This window comes from Schistocerca serialis, chromosome 4 (genome assembly GCF_023864345.2).
Source record: "Schistocerca serialis cubense isolate TAMUIC-IGC-003099 chromosome 4, iqSchSeri2.2, whole genome shotgun sequence".
Classification (NCBI taxonomy): Eukaryota; Metazoa; Arthropoda; class Insecta; order Orthoptera; family Acrididae; genus Schistocerca; species Schistocerca serialis.
Genome location: NC_064641.1, coordinates 658984826 through 659009077, shown reverse-complemented (window position 1 = coordinate 659009077; position 24252 = coordinate 658984826). Strand labels below are relative to the sequence as shown.

The 24252-nt window shown below is 39.7% G+C and overlaps 1 protein-coding gene across 1 annotated transcript in view; it reads right to left on the bottom strand.

Annotated features, from left to right (window-relative positions):
• Window positions 1-18644, bottom strand: part of LOC126475521 (DNA polymerase delta subunit 2) — a 107194-nt gene extending 88550 nt beyond the window's left edge. Inside the window, 1 exon segment of the mRNA XM_050103451.1 lies at window positions 18292-18644. Coding sequence (XP_049959408.1) covers window positions 18292-18526 — 235 coding nt within the window. The 5' untranslated portion in view covers window positions 18527-18644.
• Window positions 18645-24252: the final 5608 nt, after the last annotated feature.

Here is a 24252-nt window from a genome sequence, read left to right as displayed (position 1 = left end):
TGGGGCTATACTGCGTGACATACCAGCCACATACTGTGGGCAGCCACCTCCCCAGGAGGGCGCAAGTAAAATGCTCACAGCAACATAACTCACCAAACTGCTTACAAGCCTAGCTTCACACAGCTCCGGCTGTTTACATCTTCGCGTTACACAGCCCCCAAGGCATCCAACAAGTGCCAACCTCGCTGATAGACCATATGCCTATTGCAATAGAGTGCAGTAGTCAGTGCACCATTTCCTTATGCCGAGTCACATGACACTCAGTGCCATGCTGCTATCTCTCTGCTCTAGTATATTTAAGCTGCCACTGGACCATGCTGTGGCAAGTACCACTCCGGGCTTTGTGCCAGCTGCACCACCAGCCCAAAAATCGAGTCATTGCCCTCACTGTGAGCACCTGCCACTGAGGCTACGGAAGACCGTTGTCCACTGCTTCCAGGTGTGTAATCCCACAAGCAGCCGCTGTCGTCGAGCCATTGCTTTTGACAACTGCCAACACCCAATGTCCCAGGCACCCACTGACACTCGACGTCCCATCATCCTTGGCCCGTTTGCTCTGCCGCCTACTAAAATTTATTGACTTCATCATGTATGTGCATGCTAGGCAACATCTATGAGAGATATTTCTGTTTGCACTTTAGTAATATGGACATTCAGCTGCAGCCAATGTATTTGAGGTCTGTTCTAATATGAACAATAAACAGTTGTTGAGGCAGCTGCACATTTAATTGCTCCTTAGCACCCTTAGGCCACAGACACAAAACAAACATAATTTCTACCTTGGGTTTTTTTTTTTTTTTTTTTTTTTTTTTTTTTTTTTTTTTTTTTTAAATAGTTTAACAATATTCTTATATTTCAAAGAACTCAACTTACTTTTGTGTTGAGCTATGAACTGAAGAAAGTATTTTCCAACAACTGACTATTGTTCTAAAAGTCTCTCTCCAGCTGGTTCAATAGTAAGCCATCTAGAGGAAGCATGTTTCATAAAACCATGACCCTAAAGTTTCATATTTTCTTGTATTTTTCCAAAATCTTCCCCACGAGATGTTTGGTCAACAAAAAAATTACAGAGAAACAAGAACATGCCCAAAGCATTTGCATGTTACATATGCCATCACAATCAACTGTTCTCTTCCTAAGAGGATCAGATACTCACTTATCAAATGATACACGTTTTTGCTAACATTGTATCCATCACAAGCTATCATCAATAGCTTCCAACAAGAATCTGGACACTTTCACAGGCTTTATTTAACTCCAAGAAAATATCAATAGCAGTGGCTTTATCAATCACAAAGGAATGTCAATGTCTTGTCATAACCATTTGTTTAGTAACAGACCAGTATTTAGCTATAGTTTAAAGCTCTTTGTTTGAAACTGCATTGACAGTTTCATCAAAGCAAGAAGAGAAATGTGCTCCTCCAATATCATCCACCAACTGCTTTTTAAAGTAAGGAGCTAAATCATCACAGACTAAATACCTTGCCTTTGTCTTAGAAAGGATGAACTCAGAAGAAACACTTCCGAGAAACATTGGCTCGTATGTTTCTTTGATATCTTCACAAGGTGGATCAAAAGCTAATTTCCTCTAATGATTTTCAAACACCAGATTAACTATGCCCTTGAAGCAGTTTGTCTAGCAGAATGAAGATGAACTGATGGTATAACTCCGAGAGATGAAATTTCACCATCACTGCTACATAAAGGACGAGCTTAAGACAAATATAGTTGTGAAGAAATAAGTTTCACTTTACGTCGTTCTCTTTGCTTCCCAGCAGAACCATGCTGCTCTATAGCAGAAATGCAAAGCTGTCTTATATTTCGCAGATTAAACTACTGCTGCTGATGTCAATGTTTTTACATTGTTTAATACATTAATGTACAGTTGTCTTACATTTACAGATGAAGCTTTGACTATTGAGGTTTTGTACAAATTTATTTAGAAGAATACTGAGGATAGGCCATATCAAAAAATACTTGTGTTTGAAAAGGTTCGACACTTCTTGATACACCAAAGCGCTCCGCTCCATACAGTATCGACCTTGTTCGAACAATTAAGTGACATTTGAATCACGGAGCTGGTCAACAGACGCATGAGAAACTATGAACTAGCCACAACAACAATCTAATATTCTGCTTAAAAATTGACAATATGTGAAACATAGGAGGAAATAACATTACATTTTATCAACTTACAAACTACTGTTTTCTTTCAACAGGTTTGCAATAAAAGTTCTCATAATTATATAGGGAACTTATACATATATGTACGCTGCTTTTTAAGTAAAGTTAACACATTCAAAGGTGAAAATTTTGTCCTTCAAAGCCATTACCTGATTCTGAACTTAAGTCAATATATTGTTTGGTTATGAAAAAAAAATTACAAAGTGGGTTGCAAATGATAAATTTGCTCGGTGTACATGTATTAGAATATCACAGAAAATTGTTACCAGCTCTTTATCATCTTTAGAACGAGATGATGACATTCAGATGAAACATTAAATGAACTGTAATTGCTATGACAAGGATAAATTACACTGAAAAGACCCACTGTGGAGATTGTACAGACAGACATCACTACATTGTGGGATGAGGGAAAGTTCGAGAACTGGACTGAATAGTGATTGCGAACTTTTATTTATGTATCAGCTGCTGCTGTCACATATGATCTGCACCCTAGAAGAGATGGCAGTCCATGTTTTCCTGTTGCCCAAGCATATCATTAGCTACGTAAAGTTGGAGGGGGAACAGTGACTACGTTTGGCTGAGAACTACAATGAGTGTGGGGAGGGGAGCACTGAGCAGGCAGAAACTTCATCGTGCAGCCAACCATGAGAATGTATGCTGCTTACTTTGGCTTTTTATAAACATCAACCATGTTTAAATTACAGTTTGCCTTAACCCATTTGCACTCTGAATTGAAATGACATTAATATTAGACAAATATTCAGCAACAGCATACATTTCTGTAGAAACGCTAGAAGTCTAGATGGGGCCAAAAGCGTTCTTATGTGTTTCTTGCAGTAATGTTGTCGATGCTCACTGTGAGGTATGACAGAAACAATTGGGGTCTGTCAGCTGCTGGTTCTACATAACCAATGGGAGAGTGGCAGGCAGACAATATGTTTGGAACACAAGACATTGTAACATTCTCACGTCAGTACAAAAGCAAAATCTGCTGTGTGTTCACAAAAAGACAGCTGTGTTCTCAGGTCCCACAACCTCAAAAATCGCAACATGTTCGGTAGAAGCAGCAAAACATTTGTGACTACAAAGATATACGTTTCACAGTTCTCCTTTTTGGATGATGATGATGATGATGATTAAAAAAAGTGATACCACAGATGATAGGCTAAGTAAACAAAAAGGCAGTGAGTGAAGACAAAAATTAATGTAAATAATTTATTTTTATTTTATTTCTCCCCCTAATTATCATAATGTACACAATCAATAAATGGCATAATTTTAGAATAAGTTTTTAGACTCAACCCTTACATCAATAAAAGTTTGTAATTTTGATTCATCTGGATATGTTAAAAAATAAATTTTTCTCAAGGAGCCACTTAAAAAAAAGGGGTGGGTCATCAAATACTCGGGTAAATATGGTAATTTTTAGCGACTTGAAAAAGCACACGACATCAACAAAAAACTTTATTTAGTGCGTTAGAGGAATTCTGATTCAACAGAAAAATGAGGGAAACCCTTAAACAAAGGCTGACACACAACATGTTCTTGCACAAAATAGTTGGAAAAATTGGTCTCAAAATATATTAAAAGATGGAACATGTGGAACACAGATACCAAGGAGAGAAATGCTTGGAAAGATCAAAAGGACAGATAAATCCAAATACTTACGAGAATGGATCAACCCAATGGACTGGATGAAGTGGCAGTCAAACGAAGAGCCAGAAAATTACATCCTGCTCACAAACTAACACAGAACAGGCACAAATTATGAGTGATATCCCACAAGGCCAAAGTCAGGAGCTGTAATCCAGTAATAAAACCACAAAGACTCTTTGCTTCAGTGTCTTATTTTAAATATGAAAGGGGACAGTTACAACTACTTGAAAGGACGAAAAGGAGGATTCTCGGGAAAATACTGGGATCCTAGAAGACTACTGATAGAACTTGGAAGTAGAGGAAAAACAAGGAGCTCTACAAGCACACCAAAAATGTCAGACACAATGCAGAAACATCCACTGAAAGTTTACGGTCAGTTAGCAAGACTGCACGAACACTGCACAAACAAAAGGATCTTTAATTGCATTATATCATTAACTGCCCGCAGTTGGCCGAATTTGGAAGGCAGAACAAGAAAACTGACTTTTACTTATTTTACAGTCCATTTTCACCCTTGTCATCTTTTTGGGTCTTGTCGCTGTTTTTTCTTTATGTGTCTGCTGAGAAAATTTGATGAGTGATTCTGCATAAAGCAAAACACTGTTTTTCTTTACCCAAACACGTTTCAGCACTTTTTGTACTATCTTCACTGGGATTTTTTATTGCTCAGTCTTACATGATGCTGACAACTTATTTTTATGCTGGTGACATTACTAACACTGCACATTTACAGCCCGTCTACTACAAACAAACTGATTTCCATTTTTTTCTTTTTTTGTTAAATCGAGATTGAAAACTGTGTCATTTAGAATGTTACTTGCAATTTTTGATTCTCTAGCCTTTTTTCCAGTGTGTTAAAACAATTGCTTTCTTAGTTATTTGAAGTTTTGATATTTTGACACACATTTTTATTTATTTTGTGACAAAATAAATGTAAAATGTGTGGTAGTTGTAAAGCTATCGGCACAAAAATAATTTGTTAGCATCATGTAACACTGAACAATTAAAAAGACCCAGATCGCATAAAAAGCAGAAGGTCTCTCCAACTACTCATAGCTACCAAACAAAAGCTTGTGCCCTCACTTAATTTGAAAATGGTTTAGTAGCTAAAATTCAATAAGAAGTCTGCTACAAAACCAAGCCAATAACTGTGTCCATGAGCAGAAAAAATTCTTCAGAAAGAGAAATCCGCAGACGCTAATTTCACCCGAACCACACGAAGCTGATGAAATGAATATTTCTGAAGATCCAGCCTAAATACAAGCTTGTCAGCTATTGGAATATTACCATTGAAATTTCAACAAATTAGGTCAATAGGTAAAAAAGATATGCAAAATGAAAAATGTATTAAGTTGAAGATGTATTAATTAAGCAAATTGCAAAAGCTGCTGGACTTGATTCCACTGAACTGTGACAACCTAGACCAAACAAAGAAAATATTCATTGTTTAGACCACAAGCAGAGGATGAAGAAAATGTGACATTGAAGGGCTTAGTAAATGGGTCATTCCATGTCTAGGGGCCAATATTAAAAAGTGTCCCTACTCAACCATCTCCAAATCTAATTAAGTTTGGTGTGAAGAATCTACATGGTCTTTGAGGGTTATATACCAAATTTCAGTTCAGTATCTTCAGTAGTTAAATATTTAGGGGCTTTTAAAGAGAGGCTACCCACTTTCGCATCAAGTACAAAGGTGCAAATGTGCTAAGTCTGGTAGGTTTTTTTTCAGTTCTAGCAAACATCTGGTCATGTGCTTTAATACACACAGACAACTTTTTATGCTGAATCACACCATGACAAAAATTTGAGATTTAGCCACTCCTAAACATAGGCACAAGCCTCTAAAGTGGTCAAAAAATTTGTTGTGTTATGTTTAGAGCCAAGGTTTGACCAACCATACTTTTCATATGGACCAATCACACCAAAACTTCAGAGGATTATTCCCACCTATGATGTGTACATACAGGATGTTACAAAAAGGTACAGCCAAACTTTTAGGAAACATTTCTCACACACAACATTGCTTCTGGACCCTCTCTTGACCCTTCTTGCCAGCCTTCCTTAGTGAGTATCGGCCATCAGTAACGGCACATGTAATAGGATTTGCACCACTGCATGGTATAAGGTGAGGCACCTAAACACTTCTAAACTTCTGCACGCAAAATAAATTGTTCAGGATTTGTTGGCTTCGAGCATGCTCACCCCTCCGATAGCAACTGGTCTTCACCTACCCAACTTGTTCAAAAAAAGGACGGCTCCTTACTCATCTGCAGGGACTACAGGTCTCTCAATCCTCATACAATTATCAATAACTACCCCACTCCTCATAGCCAGGATTTCACGCATTTACTACATGGTTCTAAGTTTTTCTCTGTCTTAGATTGTCCGAAGGCATACCATCAAATTCCTATGCATCCTCTGTACATTCCGAAAATGGCCATCATCACATCTTTCGGCCTATTCGATTACTGTTACATGCCTTTGTTGTCGTCTTCAGTCCTGAGACTGGTTTGATGCAGCTCTCCATGCTACTCTGTCCTGTGCAAGCTTCTTCATCTTCGAGTACCTACTGCAACCTACATCCTTCTGAATTTGCTTAGTGTATTCATCTCTTGGTCTCCCTCTACGATTTTTACCCTCCACGCTGCCCTCCAATGCTAAATTTGTGATCCCTTGATGCCTCAAAACGTGTCCTACCAACCGATCCCTTCTTCTAGTCAAGCTGTGCCACAAACTTCTCTTCTCCCCAATCCTATTCAATACCTCCTCATTAGTTACGTGATCTACCCACCTTATCTTCAGCATTCTTCTGTAGCACCACATTTCGAAGGCTTCTATTCTCTTCTTGTCCAAGCTAGTTATCGTCCATGTTTCACTTCCATACATGGCTACACTCCATAAAAATACTTTCAGAAACGACTTCCTGACACTTAAATCTATACTCGATGTTAACAAATTTCTCTTCTTCAGAAATTCTTTTCTTGCCATAGCCAGTGTACATTTTACATCCTCTCTACTTCGACCATCATCAGTTATTTTACTCCCCAAATAGAAAAAGTCATCTACTACTTTAAGTGTCTCATTTCCTAATCTAATTCCCTCAGCATCACCCGATTTAATTTGACTACATTCCATTATCCTCGTTTTGCTTTTGTTGATGTTCATCTTATATCCTCCTTTCAAGACACTGTCCATTCCGTTCAACTGCTCTTTCAAGTCCTTTGCTGCCACTGACAGAATTAGTCATCGGCGAACCTCAAAGTTTTTACTTCTTCTCCATGAATTTTAATACCTACTCCGAATTTTTCTTTTGTTTCCTTTACTGCTTGCTCAATATACAGATTGAATAACATCGGGGGAGGCTACAACCCTGTCTCACTCCTTTCCCAACCACTGCTTCCCTTTCATGCCCCTCGACTCTTTATAACTGCCATCTGGTTTCTGTACAAATTGTAAATAGCCTTTCGTTCCCTGTATTTTACCCTTGCCACCTTCAGAATTTGAAAGAGAGTATTCCAGTTAACACTGTCAAAAGCTTTCTCTAAGTCTACAAATGCTAGAAACGTAGGTTTGATGCCTTACGGATTGATAAATGCTGCGCAGACATGGCAGCGGTTCATTGATTCCATTTTGCTACCTTTGCCATTTACTTACACTTACTTACGTGATAAACTGATCTTTTCCTCCTCTGCTGAGAAGCATCAAGTTCATCTTGATCAACCATGATAAATCTCAACTTTGTTCCACATCTGTTACATTACTAGGCCATACTGTCTTTGCCAACAGCCTCTGACTGACGATTTCTCGTGTCGAAACCATACTTGATCTCCCTCTTCCTGAAGATTACGCTCATCTCTGTCGTTTCCTGGCTATGGCAAACTTTTACCGCCACCATATTTCTCAGGCTGCCTCACTGACACACTCTCCAGCAAAAACACCACAGAAACAGAAGTTAGACTGGACCAAACCCATGATCAACGCTTTTGGTAACCTTAAAACTGCCCTCGCCAAAGCCATTACACTCGCCCACCCTGAACCTGAGGCTCGTGTTTGGATCAGGAATGATGCCAGTGACTCAGCTGTGGGTGCTGTTTTACAGCAGCACATCGCCAACTCGAGCCAACTGCTCCACTTCTTTTCAAAGAAACTGACTAAGAGCCAGTGTAAGTAGTTAGCTTTTGATCATGTGCTTCTCACTGTGTACGAGGCAATTAAACACTTCTGTAGTGACCTTTCACGATATACTCAGACCAGAAGCCTCTTGTGGACGCTATTCGTAACCCAGCTAAGGAGCTCTCGCTGAGGTGTTTATGCCATATGGACTACATCTGTCAGCACTCTTCCAATGCATGCTATATCAGCGGTGCACAGAATGTTGTGGCACTGGCCGGAGTGGCCGAGCAGTTCTTGGCACTACAGTCTGGAACTGTGCGACCGCTACGCTCGCAGTTTCGAATCCTGCCTTGGACATAGATGTGTGTGATGTTCTTAGGTTAGTTAGGTTTCAGTAGTTCTAAGTTCTAGGGGACTGATGACCTCCGAAGTTAAGTCCCATAGTGCTCAGAGCCATTTGAAGAATGTTGTGGCAGACTACTGCTTGGCCCACCCAGGAACGTGAGCCATTACTAGGCTGGTTACTGAGCACTTCATCTGGCCCGGTGTGAAATACATCTGCCACACTTGGACTCACGCATGTGTACCTTTCCAGCATAGCAAGGTCAGTGGACATGCTAAACCTCCATTAGGCAAGTTTGACTTTCCAAGAGGATGCCTTCAGCACATCCACATCAACACAGTTGGTCCCCTTCCTTATCTATCATCAACTGTGTAACCCGCTGGGTTGAGATGGTCCCTCTTGTCAACATCACAGCAGAGACCATCACTCGTTCTTTCATATCCACATGGGTCGCATAATTCGGTTGTCCTCTTTCCCTCACAACTAACTAGGGATGACAGTTCAAGTCCGTCCTCTTTGCATGGCTGTGCGAACTCTGCAGTGTTGCTAAATTCCACACTGCAGTCTACCATCCGCAGGCAAACAGCTGGCCGAACGGTGGCACTGCACCCTCAAGGCCGCCCTTATGTGCCAGCCGCTTATGGTCCGAGGCCCTCCCTTGGATCCTGCTGGACATCCACTCACCACATAAAGAAGACTGGAATGCATCGCTCGCTGAGATCCTATACGGCGAGCCCCTCCTACTTCCAGCAGATTTTGTGGAGGACTCACCATCAGCTGATACCATGGACCTTCTGGCTCTTGTTGAATGGGTTTGTGTGCACACCACACGCCTCTTCACTCCCCTGCCTTGCCCTCATCCCACCCTATCTGTGTTTGTCCACAAGGACCTTGCATCTTGTGAATTCGTGATGCGCGATGACTCCGTAGGAGTGGCCTTGCAACCATCTTATTTGGGGCCTCACTGAGTGTTACGTCGATGTGTGAGCATGTTCATAATTCATCTACATGGACGATCACAGACTATGTCTGTTAATCAACTGAAAGGATCGTGGTCACTCTCCGACCTGCCTTCTGATGCTTCTGAGCTACCTTCCATTGCTGCCGTCCCACCTTCCAATGCCGCCAACCTGCCCTCGACTGATGCCTTTCTGCATATGCAGCTGTTGGCCCACAGGACTCTTGCAGCACAGTTTCTGAAGTGCCTACTTCTCACGCTGGCCACTGCCTACAACCACCAACTGTCTGGCGTGGAGCACCCTAACTTTGACTCTGACCTCTTTGAGCTGCTGTTGTTCGATGTTCTCTCAGTGCACAACTTGTGTACTGCCATGTTTGTTCTTGCTTGCTTCAGTGTCTAATAAATTCATTTACAATATTTAAAGTACCGATCTACGACCTGTGATAACCACAAGTTGTTTCAAGGCAGAAGAGTCCTTAGTGTGTTTGAAGATTGATTCAAGAAGCATGCACTTAAACTTCCCATCAGTCCTATTACTGAAGAGAATGTATACAGGGTGTTACAAAAAGGTACAGCCAGACTTTCAGGAAACATTCCTCACACACAAATAAAGAAAAGATGTTATGTGGACATGTGTCCAGAAATGCTTAATTTCCACGTTAGAGCTCATTTTAGTTTTGTCAGTATGTATGTTCCTCGATTCACAGCCAGTTGGCCCAATTGAAGGAAGGTAATGTTGACTTCGGTGCTTGTGCTGACATGCGACTCATTGCTCTACAGTACTAGCATCAAGCACATCAGTACGTAGCATCAACAGGTTAGTGTTCATAACGAATGTGGTTTTGCAGTCAGTGCATTGTTTACAAATGCGGAGTTGGCAGATGCCCATTTGATGTATGGATTAGCACGGGGCAATAGTCGTGGCGCGGTACATTTGTATCGAGACAGATTTCCAGAACAAAGGTGTCCCGAAAGGAAGACGTTAGAAGCAACTGATCGGCGTCTTAGGGAGCACGGAACATTCCAGCCGATGACTCGCGACTGAGGAAGACCTAGAACGACAAGGACACCTGCAATGGACAAGGCAATTCTTCTTGCAGTTGACGATAAGCCTAATGTCAGCGTCAGAGAAGTTGCTGCTGTACAAGGTAACGCTGACCACGTCACTGTATGGAGAGTGCTACGGGAGAACCAGTTGTTTCCATACCATGTACAGCGTGTGCAGGCACTATCAGCAGCTGATTGGCCTCCACGGGTACACTTCTGCGAATGGCTCATCCAACAATGTGTCAATCCTCATTTCAGTGCAAATGTTCTCTTTATGGATGAGGCTTCATTCCAACGAGATCAAATTGTAGATTTTCACAATCAACATGTGTGGGCTGACGAGAATCTGCACGCAACTGTGCAATCACGCCATCAACACAGATTTTCTGTGAGCGTTTGGGCAGGCATTGTTGGTGATGTCTTGATAGGGCCCCATGTTCTTCCACCTAGGCTCAATGGAGCAAGTTATCGTGATTTCATGTGGGATACTCTACCTGTGCTGCTAGAACATGTGCCTTTGCAAGTACAACACAACATGTGGTTCATGCACGATGGAGCTCCTGCACATTTCAGTCGAAGTGTTCATACGCTTCTCAACAACAGATTCGGTGACCGATGGATTGGTAGAGGCGGACCAATTCCATGGCCTCCACGCTCTCCTGACCTCAACCCTCTTGACTTTCATTTGTTGTTGTTGTTGTGGTCTTCAGTCCTGAGACTGGTTTGATGCAGCTCTCCATGCTACTCTATCCTGTGCAAGCTTTTTCATCTCCCAGTACCTACTGCAACCTACATCCTTCTGAATCTGCTTAGTGTATTCATCTCTTGGTCTCCCCCTACGATTTTTACCCTCCACGCTGCCCTCCAATACTAAATTGGTGATCCCTTGATGCCTCAGAACATGTCCTACCAACCGATCCCTTCTTCTGGTCAAGTTGTGCCACAAACTTCTCTTCTCCCCAATCCTATTCAATACTTCCTCATTAGTTATGTGATCTACCCATCTAATCTTCAGCATTCTTCTGTAGCACCACATTTCGAAAGCTTCTATTCTCTTCTTGTCCAAACTATTTATCGTCCATGTTTCACTTCCATACATGGCTACACTCCATACGAATACTTTCAGAAATGACTTCCTGACACTTAAATCAATACTGGATGTTAACAAATTTCTCTTCTTCAGAAACGCTTTCCTTGCCATTGCCAGCCTACATTTTATATCCTCTCTACTTCTACCATCATCAGTTATTTTGCTCCCCAAATAGCAAAACTCCTTTACTACTTTAAGTGCCTCATTTCCTAATCTAATTCCCTCAGCATCACCCGACTTAATTAGACTACATTCCATTATCCTTGTTTTGCTTTTGTTGATGTTCATCTTATATCCTCCTTTGAAGACACTGTCCATTCCATTCAACTGCTCTTCCAAGTCCTTTGCTGTCTCTGACAGAATTACAATGTCATCGGCGAACCTCAAAGTTTTTATTTCTTCTCCATGAATTTTAATACCTACTCCGAATTTTTCTTTTGTTTCCTTTACTGCTTGCTCAATATACAGATTGAACAACATCGAGGACAGGCTACAACCCTGTCTTACTCCCTTCCCAACCACTGCTTCTCTTTCATGTCCCTCGACTCTTATAACTGCCATCTGGTTTCTGTACAAATTGTAAATAGCCTTTCGCTCCCTGTATTTTACCCCTGCCACCTTTAGAATTTGAAAGAGAGTATTCCAGTCAACATTGTCAAAAGCTTTCTCTAAGTCTACAAATGCTAGAAACGTAGGTTTGCCTTTCCTTAATCTTTCTTCTAAGATAAGTCGTAAGGTCAGTATTGCCTCACGTGTTCCAGTGTTTCTACGGAATCCAAACTGATCTTCCCCGAGGTTGGCTTCTACTAGTTTTTCCATTCGTCTGTAAAGAATTCGTGTTAGTATTTTGCAGCTGTGACTTATTAAGCTGATAGTTCGGTAATTTTCACATCTGTCAACACCTGCTTTCTTTGGGATTGGAATTATTATATTCTTCTTGAAGTCTGAGGGTATTTCGCCTGTTTCGTACATCTTGCTCACCAGATGGTAGAGTTTTGTCAGGACTGGCTCTCCCAAGGCCGTCAGTAGTTCCAATGGAATATTGTCTACTCCGGGGGCCTTGTTTCGACTCAGGTCTTTCAGTGCTCTGTCAAACTCTTCACGCAGTATCGTATCTCCCATTTCATCTTCATCTACATCCTCTTCCATTTCCATAATATTGTCCTCAAGTACATCGCCCTTGTATAGACCCTCTATATACTCCTTCCACCTTTCTGCTTTCCCTTCTTTGCTTAGAACTGGGTTTCCATCTGAGCTCTTAATATTCATACAAGTCGTTCTCTTATCTCCAAAGGTCTCTTTAATTTTCCTGTAGGCGGTATCTATCTTACCCCTAGTGAGATAGGCCTCTACATCCTTACATTTGTCCTCTAGCCATCCCTGCTTAGCCATTTTGCACTTCCTGTCGATCTCATTTTTGAGACGTTTGTATTCCTTTTTGCCTGTTTCACTTACTGCATTTTTATATTTTCTCCTTTCATCAATTAAATTCAATATTTCTTCTGTTACCCAAGGATTTCTACTAGCCCTCATCTTTTTACCTACTTGATCCTCTGCTGCCTTCACTACTTCATCCCTCAAAGCTACCCATTCTTCTTCTACTGTATTTATTTCCCCCATTCCTGTCAATTGCTCCCTTATGCTCTCCCTGAATCTCTGTACAACCTCTGGTTCTTTTAGTTTATCCAGGTCCCATCTCCTTAAATTTCCACCTTTTTGCAGTTTCTTCAGTTTTAATCTACAGGTCATAACCAATAGATTGTGGTCAGAGTCCACATCTGCCCCTGGAAATGTCTTACAATTTAAAACCTGGTTCCTAAATCTCTGTCTTACCATTATATAATCTATCTGATACCTTTTAGTATCTCCAGGCTTCTTCCATGTATACAATCTTCTTTCATGATTCTTAAACCAAGTGTTAGTTATGATTATGTTGTGCTCTGTGCAAAATTCTACCAGGCGGCTTCCTCTTTCATTTCTGTCCCCCAATCCATATTCACCTACTATGTTTCCTTCTCTCCCTTTTCCTACACTCGAATTCCAGTCACCCATGACTATTACATTTTCGTCTCCCTTCACAATCTGAATAATTTCTTTTATGACTTTCATTTATGGGGGCATTTGAAATCGCTTGTCTACGCAACCCCGGTACCAAATGTAGAGACTCTTCGTGCTCGTATTGTGGACGGCTGTGATACAATACGCCATTCTCCAGAGCTGCACCAGCGCATCAGGGATTCCATGCGACGGAGGGTGGATGCATGTATCCTCGCTAACGGAGGACATTTTGAACATTTCTTGTAACAAAGTGTTTGAAGTCACGCTGGTACGTTCTGTTGCTGTGTGTTTCCATTCCATGGTTAATGTGATTTGAAGAGAAGTAATAAAATGAGCTCTAACATGGAAAGTAAGCGTTTCCGGACACATGTCCACATAACATATTTTCTTTCTTTGTTTGTGAGGAATGTTTCCTGAAAGTTTGGCCGTACCTTTTTGTAACACCCTGTATAGATCAAATTTAATTAACATTGGATGCCTAGGTGAAAAGATATGCATCTGCAATGTTGGCCAAAATTTTCTAAGTGCAAATTTTAGGCTGTTTTTGGGAGGCAATATCTCAACTGCGTCTTGTTCAATCCTTTTTTCTTGCCACAGCTGAAAAGTGCATGCTTTAAGCTTTCAGAGCTATATTGTTCAATTTTTGGATCTTGCATATTGATGAGTACGAATACATATCAAATGTGGGGAAAATGGATTATCAATAAATACAAAAAATTAATATAATATGAAGCTGTAAATCAAAAAATGTATAATTGTAGTGTCTTTTAATAGTATAAGATTTGCTGGTTGTTTAGGGACTGTAACTATGCTAATAAGAAGTGTTTATACATTATTTTACAGTATAGAATATAAATATAATAAAGCATCAGAAAATGCCCTTAAGATTATAAAATCCAGAAGATCATAATGGAATGCTATGTTGCTTTAGAATGTTGTAGCCCTACACTGCATGGTGGTGCATATATGCATTGTCACTCAGTTTCCATCGGCATTATAAAACAGGAATAGTTTTTTTAGGTTCTAGCCACATAGCAGTGATACATTGCTTAATCACCAGTTTCAATTATTGCTTTTATTATCAGTAATTTTCACAGTGCCAGTCTTCTGTGCAGAGTGATGTTTGGTGTTGACATTGTACAATCTTAGTGTTGAGTACCGAGTGTTTGAATGATCAGTAATCATTGTTGTAGCTTAAGGTAAGCACTAAAACAGTATGTTTTGATGGCCTAATTTGTATATTTTACATCATCTCACCAGGATAAGCCCATCCACTGAAGACATGGATGTTGTTGATGCTTGCTTTGTTGTTAATACTTCATTATCATCACTTGGAGACTCACCATTAGAGCTGCAACGGATCAGCAAAAGGGATTCAGTGGGATACATAAAGCACAAAGTTCTGAAGGCCCAAGGCAGCATTACTAAGGTAACTGCCACAGCTGCTGGTGAGAGCCAAGTAGATAATTCTCGAGTACAAGTGGAAGAGTGCAAAAAACGTTTTTCCCTCACGCGATCCCTGAGTGGAACAGAGGAGGGGGTGGGGGGAATGTTACTTTGGCGCAAACTGTGCCCTCTGCTAGACACCGCTTGGTGGCTAGCGGACTATAGAAAAAACTGCTAAAGAATTTGCTGTTTCGACTAAAATGCTGAAGATGTCTAGGAAACTAAATATGGAAGTTCGGATTTTGGCAACACCTGCAAACCAAAAAGGGGAAAAGCTCAATGATGAAGAAAAACAAAATGTCCTCACTTTGTTTAGAGAAGATGAGTTTTCTCATTTATGCGCATGCTATAAGGATTGTGTTTCAGTGAGAATAAACAGGAAAAAGATGCCCTTCATCCTTTGTAACCTGAAAGAAATGTTCATTGCTTCTTGTAAGCAATATGGAAATCAACTGAGCTTCCCAAAATTTTGTGAGCTCAGGCCGAAATGGTGTACTACAGTTGGTGCTTCTGGATCACATTCAGTATGTTTAAGCCAAGATGACTACAATGCTTTGAGAAGAAAATATATGCAGTTTGAAATACAAAGATTGTATACTGCAACATTGTGACAAATGTCCAGGAAAAATACAACTAGAAGCTTTTCTTAAAGATGCTTTTAAAGATTATGACCCTGAGGGAACAATGTAATACAAGCAATGTGTCCATACTGGCAGACACACATTGGAGGAGACCACTTATAGAACACTTGAGTTATCCACGTTCTCAAGTGCTTGGGAGATCCCACAACGTTGGATTAGAGTAACCAAAGAAATTCAAAGGTGTGCTGCTGCATTTGTTACCTGCTGGTTCAATCAATGTGGAAATGCTTCTTGAATTCAAACAGGAATCCCTTAAAGGAATACAACATTCTTTTCACGAAGCACTACTGAGAGACTTGGAGAAATGCACAATACATATCATGCTGTCTTGCTATACAATTTATTTACTGCTGGTTTTGATTATGGACATCACTCCTGACTTTCTGCTTGGTTAAGCCTGGATTACAGTGATAAATATAAATTATCTTACTTTTTAAGTCGGCAATGGTGTATGACATATGAAGTTGGTACAATAGATATTTTTTCACTGTGAAGGTGGTCCACAGTTAAAACCAGTAGTTGGGTTGGGTTGATTTGGGGAGGAGACCAAACAGCGAGGTCATCGATCTCATCAGATTAGGGAAGAATGGGGAAGGAAGTCGGCCGTACCCTTTCAGAGGAACCATCCCGGCATTTACCTGAGGCGATTTAGGGAAACCACGGAAAACATAAATCAGGATGGCTGGACGCGGGATTGAACCGTCGTCCTCCCAAATGCGAGAAAACCAGTAGTTAATAAATGTACTGTGTGTGTGTGTGTTTTTATTCATGCATTTTTCCAAGTATATCGATAACAGTTGCCTCAAAAAAAGATTTTGAACTATTGAGGAAATTTAGAGACCCTGCATTTGCAGCTGACTACAGAATGATTCTACTGTTGCCTACATAAAGAAGGACCATGAAGAGAAAATAAGGCTACTATGGAGATAAATCGACAGTCATTTTTCCTTCGCTCCATTTGCGAGTGGAACAGGAAAGGGAATAAGTAGCCATACGGTGACTTGTGGATTATGTATATAGTTGTAGATAGACAAAGGATGTCACAGCGTGGAGGATATCCTAGCCTCAAGGACTGACCATTGGATGACACCACTAGCAATATGGAAACATTACTAAAACAAAAACTGAAAAATAACACGACCTCCATGGAAACAGAGGAATTAAGTGGAACTGTTCGTTCTGCCTTCAAATACATAAAACAAACCTGAAAATACCATGACACAGTGAAAAACAAAGATTTTAAATCAGAGAGATAAATGTAACTATGAAATGCAGCAAAAAAATTTTTCATGGCACATACACTGTCTTCAACAACTTACAGCCAAACTTCCCCTGCCTCTTAGGCCTCAAGCCACACTACAGATCAGTCTGTGACAAAGTACTAGATTTAAAACAATAGCTTGTAGTCATCAGATATTTGGAGGACACCATCTGTGCAACTCTTCAGATGCCATTGGCTCGAACTCTTCACTGAAATAAACCCACCTGCCCAGAAAAAAATCAACAACATGAACTTAATTTCTCAAAATTGGTCCATTAAAGGCCACGGAAGAAATATGTGCTTCAGGAAAAAGCCAAAATGTACAGGAAAAGGCTATAAAACTTTTGGCAAGGCAAAGACGTATTTTTCGATGGCAGTAGATGCAGTAAACACTTAGAAGTGCTTAAGTGGGGCTACTTCTTACTGAGCAATTACAATGAATGGTTTCAAAATTTTGTGAATTACATTCCCAATGATGGGACTATGTGCAGCAGGTTAACACTACATTTTAACATATGCACATAACAAATTTGTACAATAATTGAAATGACACCAAAATGGATTTATATACATATTTTGATGAAGAGTTCAAAACACACTATTTCAGCGGTTAGCAATTATGAAAACAGATGTTATTTTCAAAATACATAGAGTCAAAGACGAGCAAAATTTGCATACGGTAATTTTAGAAGCTAATCATGATTTACTTAGTTTCTGACAGAAAAACATACAATGTTCTCATAGTCACATTTCCAGTTCCTTTTTACTCATTGTCTATAGACCACTTTGTTAAAATACTGGCAACATTTGTCACAACAAAATCCTGTAATCCGTCCAACGAGAAACAGGGCCATGTCCAATGGTTTCTGATCTTCATTTGGTCCTATTTTATTTTTGATCTGACAGATACTTCTGAAAATGAATCCAGCACTTACTGGAAATTACATATGACAGCTGATGAAAGTTCATGCAGGTACCAATTTCATAAAAACTGAAGATGGCCAAACATCTCAACATTTTCGAAAGTTGGTCATTTTAAGTCTTTATACGAAAAACCAACAGGGACAGAGGTTGGGGAGAAAGGGCGTGGGGAACTGAGCGAGCAGCTTCTCTAAAAAGTCGTTTTAATAAAGAATTTCTTACCTGTAAGTCTTTAGTGCGTGTAACCCTCAGGATTTATAGTTTCATTACGCTAAAGTGAAACGTCACATGAATTATTTATTCACATATGAACTTTCCACTGAAAACTTCTCTTGGCGCACATCGAAATTAGTATAATTACTTTATGCTACAAGTTCAGTATTTCGAAACATAAAAATTACATAAGGCTTTCCCTTGCAAGATAAAAAAAACTGCTTCCTTTCTTTGTGCTTCTATGTTCCAAGCCATTTTACGGCACTTATAATTTTCGCCGTTCCTTACTACATAGACCAACTGGTGTGGCGGGATGATACTCCAAAAACAAGTAAGCACTACCAAATTACTTACCCCACTTTTGTCGCACTGGCTTTTCTATGATGCATCGCATCTGCACAAGTCTGACGGCATAAATATGAGCAAACTGCTTCGAGAAGTCTTTCGCCTTATAGGCAAACCTGTCAGATAAATTTTTGTAATCGCATTCCTTCCGAGAATAAACATCTTCAATATGGTCATTACCCTCATGGGGTGCACACAACAGTTTCCCCACATCATCTAAATTCTTTGATGGCTCAATGATCATCCTAACAATTACAATACCCCACTCACAGTAACAACAAATCAACAATCATCTCTCGGCGCCAAACTCAAACTTACGGAGTTTAGACGTATATGAGAAGATATTACACTCTACTGTAAGCAAAGGTCATTCACAACGTCAGTTTACCCACAGTCTAACATAACAGTCGCGACACTTCGCCCCGATTTTGTTGCCAACAGCACCCCAAGCGGCTGGTAGGTTGAACTGTGAGTTCGGCGCGACCGTGAAAGCAAATAGTGATTGTTTATTTTGATTTATACAATGATTTTTACCATCGAGAGCGTTTGTAGCGCAATAAATTGAAGCAACAACAGGAAGAAGACACCACAGCTGTGTCTTTCTAGGTTTCCTAAGGATCCTGAGAAGTATATACCATCATGTTACTAAATTGTATCGTCAGGATTCACTTGCAAACTATATGTGTATAAATGATAAATGTTTCGTTTTAGGAGCAGAAAATGGCTAGTTAATAGCAGACGAGAAGACCTTATGAAGAAAGACCCAGTTTACCTGTATAATAATATTAGGTTTTGTCCGCTACATTTCGAAGAAAACCAGTTCATGAACGCAAACAATAACAAACTCGTGTGGAATGCAGTGCCCACACTGTTTGACATCCCAAATAAGCCACTTCTACTGACGATGAAGAGGAAACTGCCACAAAGATTCGACAGTCAATCTAAAGCTGTAGAACAATCGTATGACACAGAAGCAGCCAGTTCACCTCTCCATGTATCAGTGCAAGATTCGTGCGAATCGTTACCACAGACGTGCTTTGACGATAAAGTTGTTAGATTAAGTGCAGCTGTTCGTGTCTTACAAAAGCGTGTGAAGTGTCAGATTGTGCAGATCGAGCGAAACTATTACGGGACAAGGAAAGTGCCTACAGACACATTGTTTGAAAATTATTCAAATATTTGGTTTTTCGTGAAATGTAATGTAATCAGCTCATTATAATGTTTTCAGCATATTTCTGCCACTATTTGGCAGTTGCTTGACCCACTTAGAATAATATAAAGATTAAGGTCGTACTTGTGGCGACAATGACACACACAGTAGGCCTACAGAACGATAAACGAGCTGTCGATCGCTTTTGCATGTAGAGGTACATGCCTGTGCTTCTTACATGTGAATCTGTGTGTTTATATTCTTTTGACATCAACGTGGTAAGCTGCAATTCTGTCCAATGTCACAAGTGTTTCTTCACGAATGTGTTGTAGCTTGCCACTCTATTTCATGGTTTTTGTCCATACTTGCGCTTATTTTAGAATCATTAATAGAAACATATATGCCTTCTGATGCTAAACAAACTCTTGGAGGCAAGAAAATAACTCGAATAATTCGGAAATTACGTAAGAAATGGATGCAAACAAACATTATGCTTACGACGCGTCTGACTTTCACCTTACCTGCCGCTTGGAGCGCTAGTGTCGCTCCATCTGTCAAACGGCAACAACTTTTACAGCAGTAAGTGTCGCGACTGTTATGTTAGACTGTGGTTTACCAGAGAGCTATGCAGGGTCTTTCACACGCTGTGAAAACTTTCATATCAATACTAGTATTTTCTCAAACCTTGTGCAGTCACCTTGCATTTGGAAACATGTTAGTAGCCCTATGATCTACTGCCTATTACATCAGTCATAAAAGTTAATCCTACGGTCGCTGCAGACGTAGCTATGCGGTGTTGACCTCCGAGTCGTTCTCAGTGACAAAGTTTATTAATGGGCGAATCAAACATTTTAAACGATATTCTTGATCAGATTTCCATGGTAAACCGCTGAGAACTGAAACAATAGGAAAACTGCTGCCCAAACATATCAGAACATCTTCATTTATTTGGTATCGGAAATATATACATACAAACACATCCTACAATATTACATCAGTAATTAATTTTCCAAGGGGGATGGATAATTCTTTTAATTAAGTTTATTGGCTTTGTAAGGGGTGGACAAAGACAGTAGGACCCTAATTGATAGTGACTTCTTTGATGAAAATCAAAGCAAGAAAATAATTGTGTACTCAGCAGCAAACGCAATCTGCTTGTCATACACAGTTAGTTACAGTGTAGATACCCCTTAGAGGAAATCAGTTAGAATAATTAATAACTCCAGGATAAACGTTGTTAAGAATAGCTTAGAACAGATGATCTGGGATGAAATTAATAAGGAACCAAATACAGATGTAAAATTTAGTCAATTGCTTTCTACATAAACCAATAGGAAAGGACATTAAACTACCACGTAAGAATCCAGGATCACTAAAGGGATTGAAGTATCTCGTGAACGCAAAATGCAATTGTATTTCCTGGAGATATCAAGCAAAGAATACGCAGTAGGTGCGCAGCAACTCACATAAAATTCAGTCAGATAGAAATCTCACATACTTCTCCTTAAGTAAAAGAAATTATATACATTCTCAAAAACGGAAGTTCATATGGATTTGATAGTGTTTATAACCGATTGCTGAAGACCTTTTCCCCAGTAATATGCAATGCACCACTAACTCAGATCAGAGAGGTCGAAATATACCATTGTTAAATCCCTTTATGAGAAAGGCAATAAAAGAGATGTCATTAACTACTGATCCTATTTTATAACTGATATCATTTTCCAAAACTTCTGAGAAGGTTATGTCTTCTAGGATAGTATCCTGTGCTCAGTAAATCGCAGTATTTGGTCAACTGAAAATGCATTTTCACAATCACCCACCAAATCTAACAAGTGATGAATAATAAAATAGCATCGGTTCATATTTTCTGTGTCCCATCTAAGACATCTGACATCGTGAATCACAATACTCTTCTGGATAAACTGAGGTTTTATGGAATTAATTATATAGACAACCATACTTAATGTCATATCTAACCAAAAATGCAGGAAAGCGTATTTGATAATTCGGCCAATATAAGCGAGAGAGATTGTTTTCTGATTCATCCTTAGATCTATAATTGTTTCTCCCACAAGAAAACTACCTTCTGTATAATATACAAGCAGAGTCAGCTCTTTTTGCAGATGGAAATGGAAATACTGTGTAGCTAAGGCCCCCTGTCAGGTAGACCGGTCGCCTGGTGCAAGTCTTTCGAGTTGACGCCACTTAGGTGACTTGCGTGTCCATGGGGATGAAATGATGATGATAAGGACAACACAACACCCAGTCATTGAGTGGAGAAAATCTCCAACCCAGCCGTGAATCGAGCCTGGGCGACGTTCTGTCGCAATGACCTCTCAGCTACCAGGTTCAAATAATTCAAATGGCTCTGAGCACTATGGGACTTAACTTCTGAGGTCAACAGTCCCCTAGAACTTAGAACTACTTAAACCTAACTAACCTAAGGACATCACACACACACCCATGCTCAAGGCAGGATTCGAATCTGCGACCTTAGTGTCGCGCAGTTCCAGACTGTAGCGTCTAGAAACACTCAGCCACCCGGGCCAGCCAGCTACCAGGGGCGGACTTTTTTGCAGATGACACTAATATCATAATCAACCAAAACATACATACAGCAACGGAAGAAATGGTAAATAATGTTCTTAAAAATATAATTCAGTGCTTTTCTGTGAATGGTCTTTCTATAAATGGTTCCACTATGAATTTCAAAAGCCATAACATATTCAATTCTGTACATGTAGATGTACTACACCAATGATAAGTGTAACACATGGCAAGAAAATAATAACCTCATGAAGAAAAAAAACATTGTAAAGTGTTAGTATGTAGCAGTATTTACATGAGTGTAAAATGACTTGTTCCACAACATTACCAATACGTTTGCAAAGGATCCATGGAACATGACACTAATTAAGTAAGTAACATCAAACAATTTTTAGAGGTCCATATTGATGAAATTTAAACTGGAAGAAAGCACACTTTGTAACTCATTGCACTACTTAGTTCCTAAACATTGAATACATTGGGGACAGATAAATAAGTAAATGGATATACTTTGCATACTGTCATTCAACAATGTTATATGGAATAACGTCCTGGGGTGACTCATCTCTACACAAAGAAAGTCTTCATATAGTGAAGATCCTGAGTTGCAGATAGGAAAAACAAAAATACAGTCAGAAAATGAGCTTTCAGCCAATCAGCTTGCTACTGAGGCCAGAGACTGCAGTCATGTGTGTATGAGTTGCGTTTGTGTGTTTGTGTGTGTGTGTGTGTGTGTATGTGTGTGTGTGTGCGTGTATGTGTGTGTGTGTGTGTGTGTGTGTGTGTGTGTGTGTGTGTGTGTAAAATCTAAATAGTTGTCTGCTTTCAGATACTTACCTTCCTCTTGTAAGAGTACTCACGAAAGAAATAAACAAGTTGTCACAGAACTTTCCAGTGTGTCTCGAAAGCAGCACAAATTAATATAATAAAGCCTAAGAAACACAAAATCACAAAATCCATTTTCATAAAATGAGTGAACAGATGCAGACAGATTCCTTCTCCAGAAACCTTGATGTTAATGTCCCATCCCATTCTGTTTCGCTTATGGCCACTGCCAATGCCATGATTTGAAATGCAGTCGCCATTTGAAATTTATACACAATTAATATAATATATAAGAAATACACTATATTATTAATGTAATTAGTAACTGATACACAATTCTATCAGCATGTTTGTAGAGTAGCCCAGTCAAGTGGTGGTTATTCCATAGTAAAATTGCGGAAGTTTCTTCTTCAATAGTTTTACAAGTCTTTTGGGTTGCAGAATCTGAATTTCAAGTTTGCTGTCTTTTAGGATGTCAGCTTCACAATGAAAAACGCAAGAAAACCAAAATGTTTGTACTTTTTTCAGCTATATCTCGAAAACTGTTCGTTTTCCGAAGACACTCACTCAATGTAAAATTAGAGCACACAAAATGTCCTGCGAACAGCACTTCTTGGATTTTATTTTCTTACAAGTGGCATCGGCATTAGAGTGTGCTGATAAGCAGCAATTTTTTGGCTCTTTTAGGGAAATGTCAAGAAACCACCTCCTACAACTCAAAAAATACTGGTATGTATGTTACCGACGAGATCCCTACACCAAGTGAGAGCACATTAAATTTACTACAAGAGACATCTGTAACATTCAGCTTCCTCATAAAGGAGGAGGGAGCAAAGCGAAAATCACGAAAAAAGAGTTATCGGCGCTATATTTTGGTTGAATTGCTGTAAAAGATGTTTTTTTGAATTAATTGATGGGAAAATTTATTTGATGAAAACATTAACAAATTGTGTTTACAACATATATACATGATGCTGAACGGAAAGGTGAATATGAACTCTGTATATAGTAATGTACATGTATCATGAAATCAGTGAATTTATAGCCTATGATAGGGCCATCACTTGAAGAAGATTCTCCATCTGGAACAGAAAGGAGTTATTTATTGACAGAATTGAGATATAAAGGATGGAACTATACATTTAACAATAAGTACCTATACTACCGCCATGTACTCACTATTTTTACTCCATTTGGATGTTGGTGGCCCAAACAATTTTTGTCAGACACTAGATAGTCCATATGAGTGGTTTGGGCAATGGATGGTCCAGGCAAATCGTCAGGGGCTGTGGAAGGTTATGGCTTGACAGCCAAACTTTACAATTCTTTTCCCTGAATTTATTAATCTTAATATGTGGCAACAGACACTGTAAAGTTCGTGAACTAAAAGCATAAAACTTTAGGGATATCTGAACCATATCAGGGATACCAGAGATGTAACCATT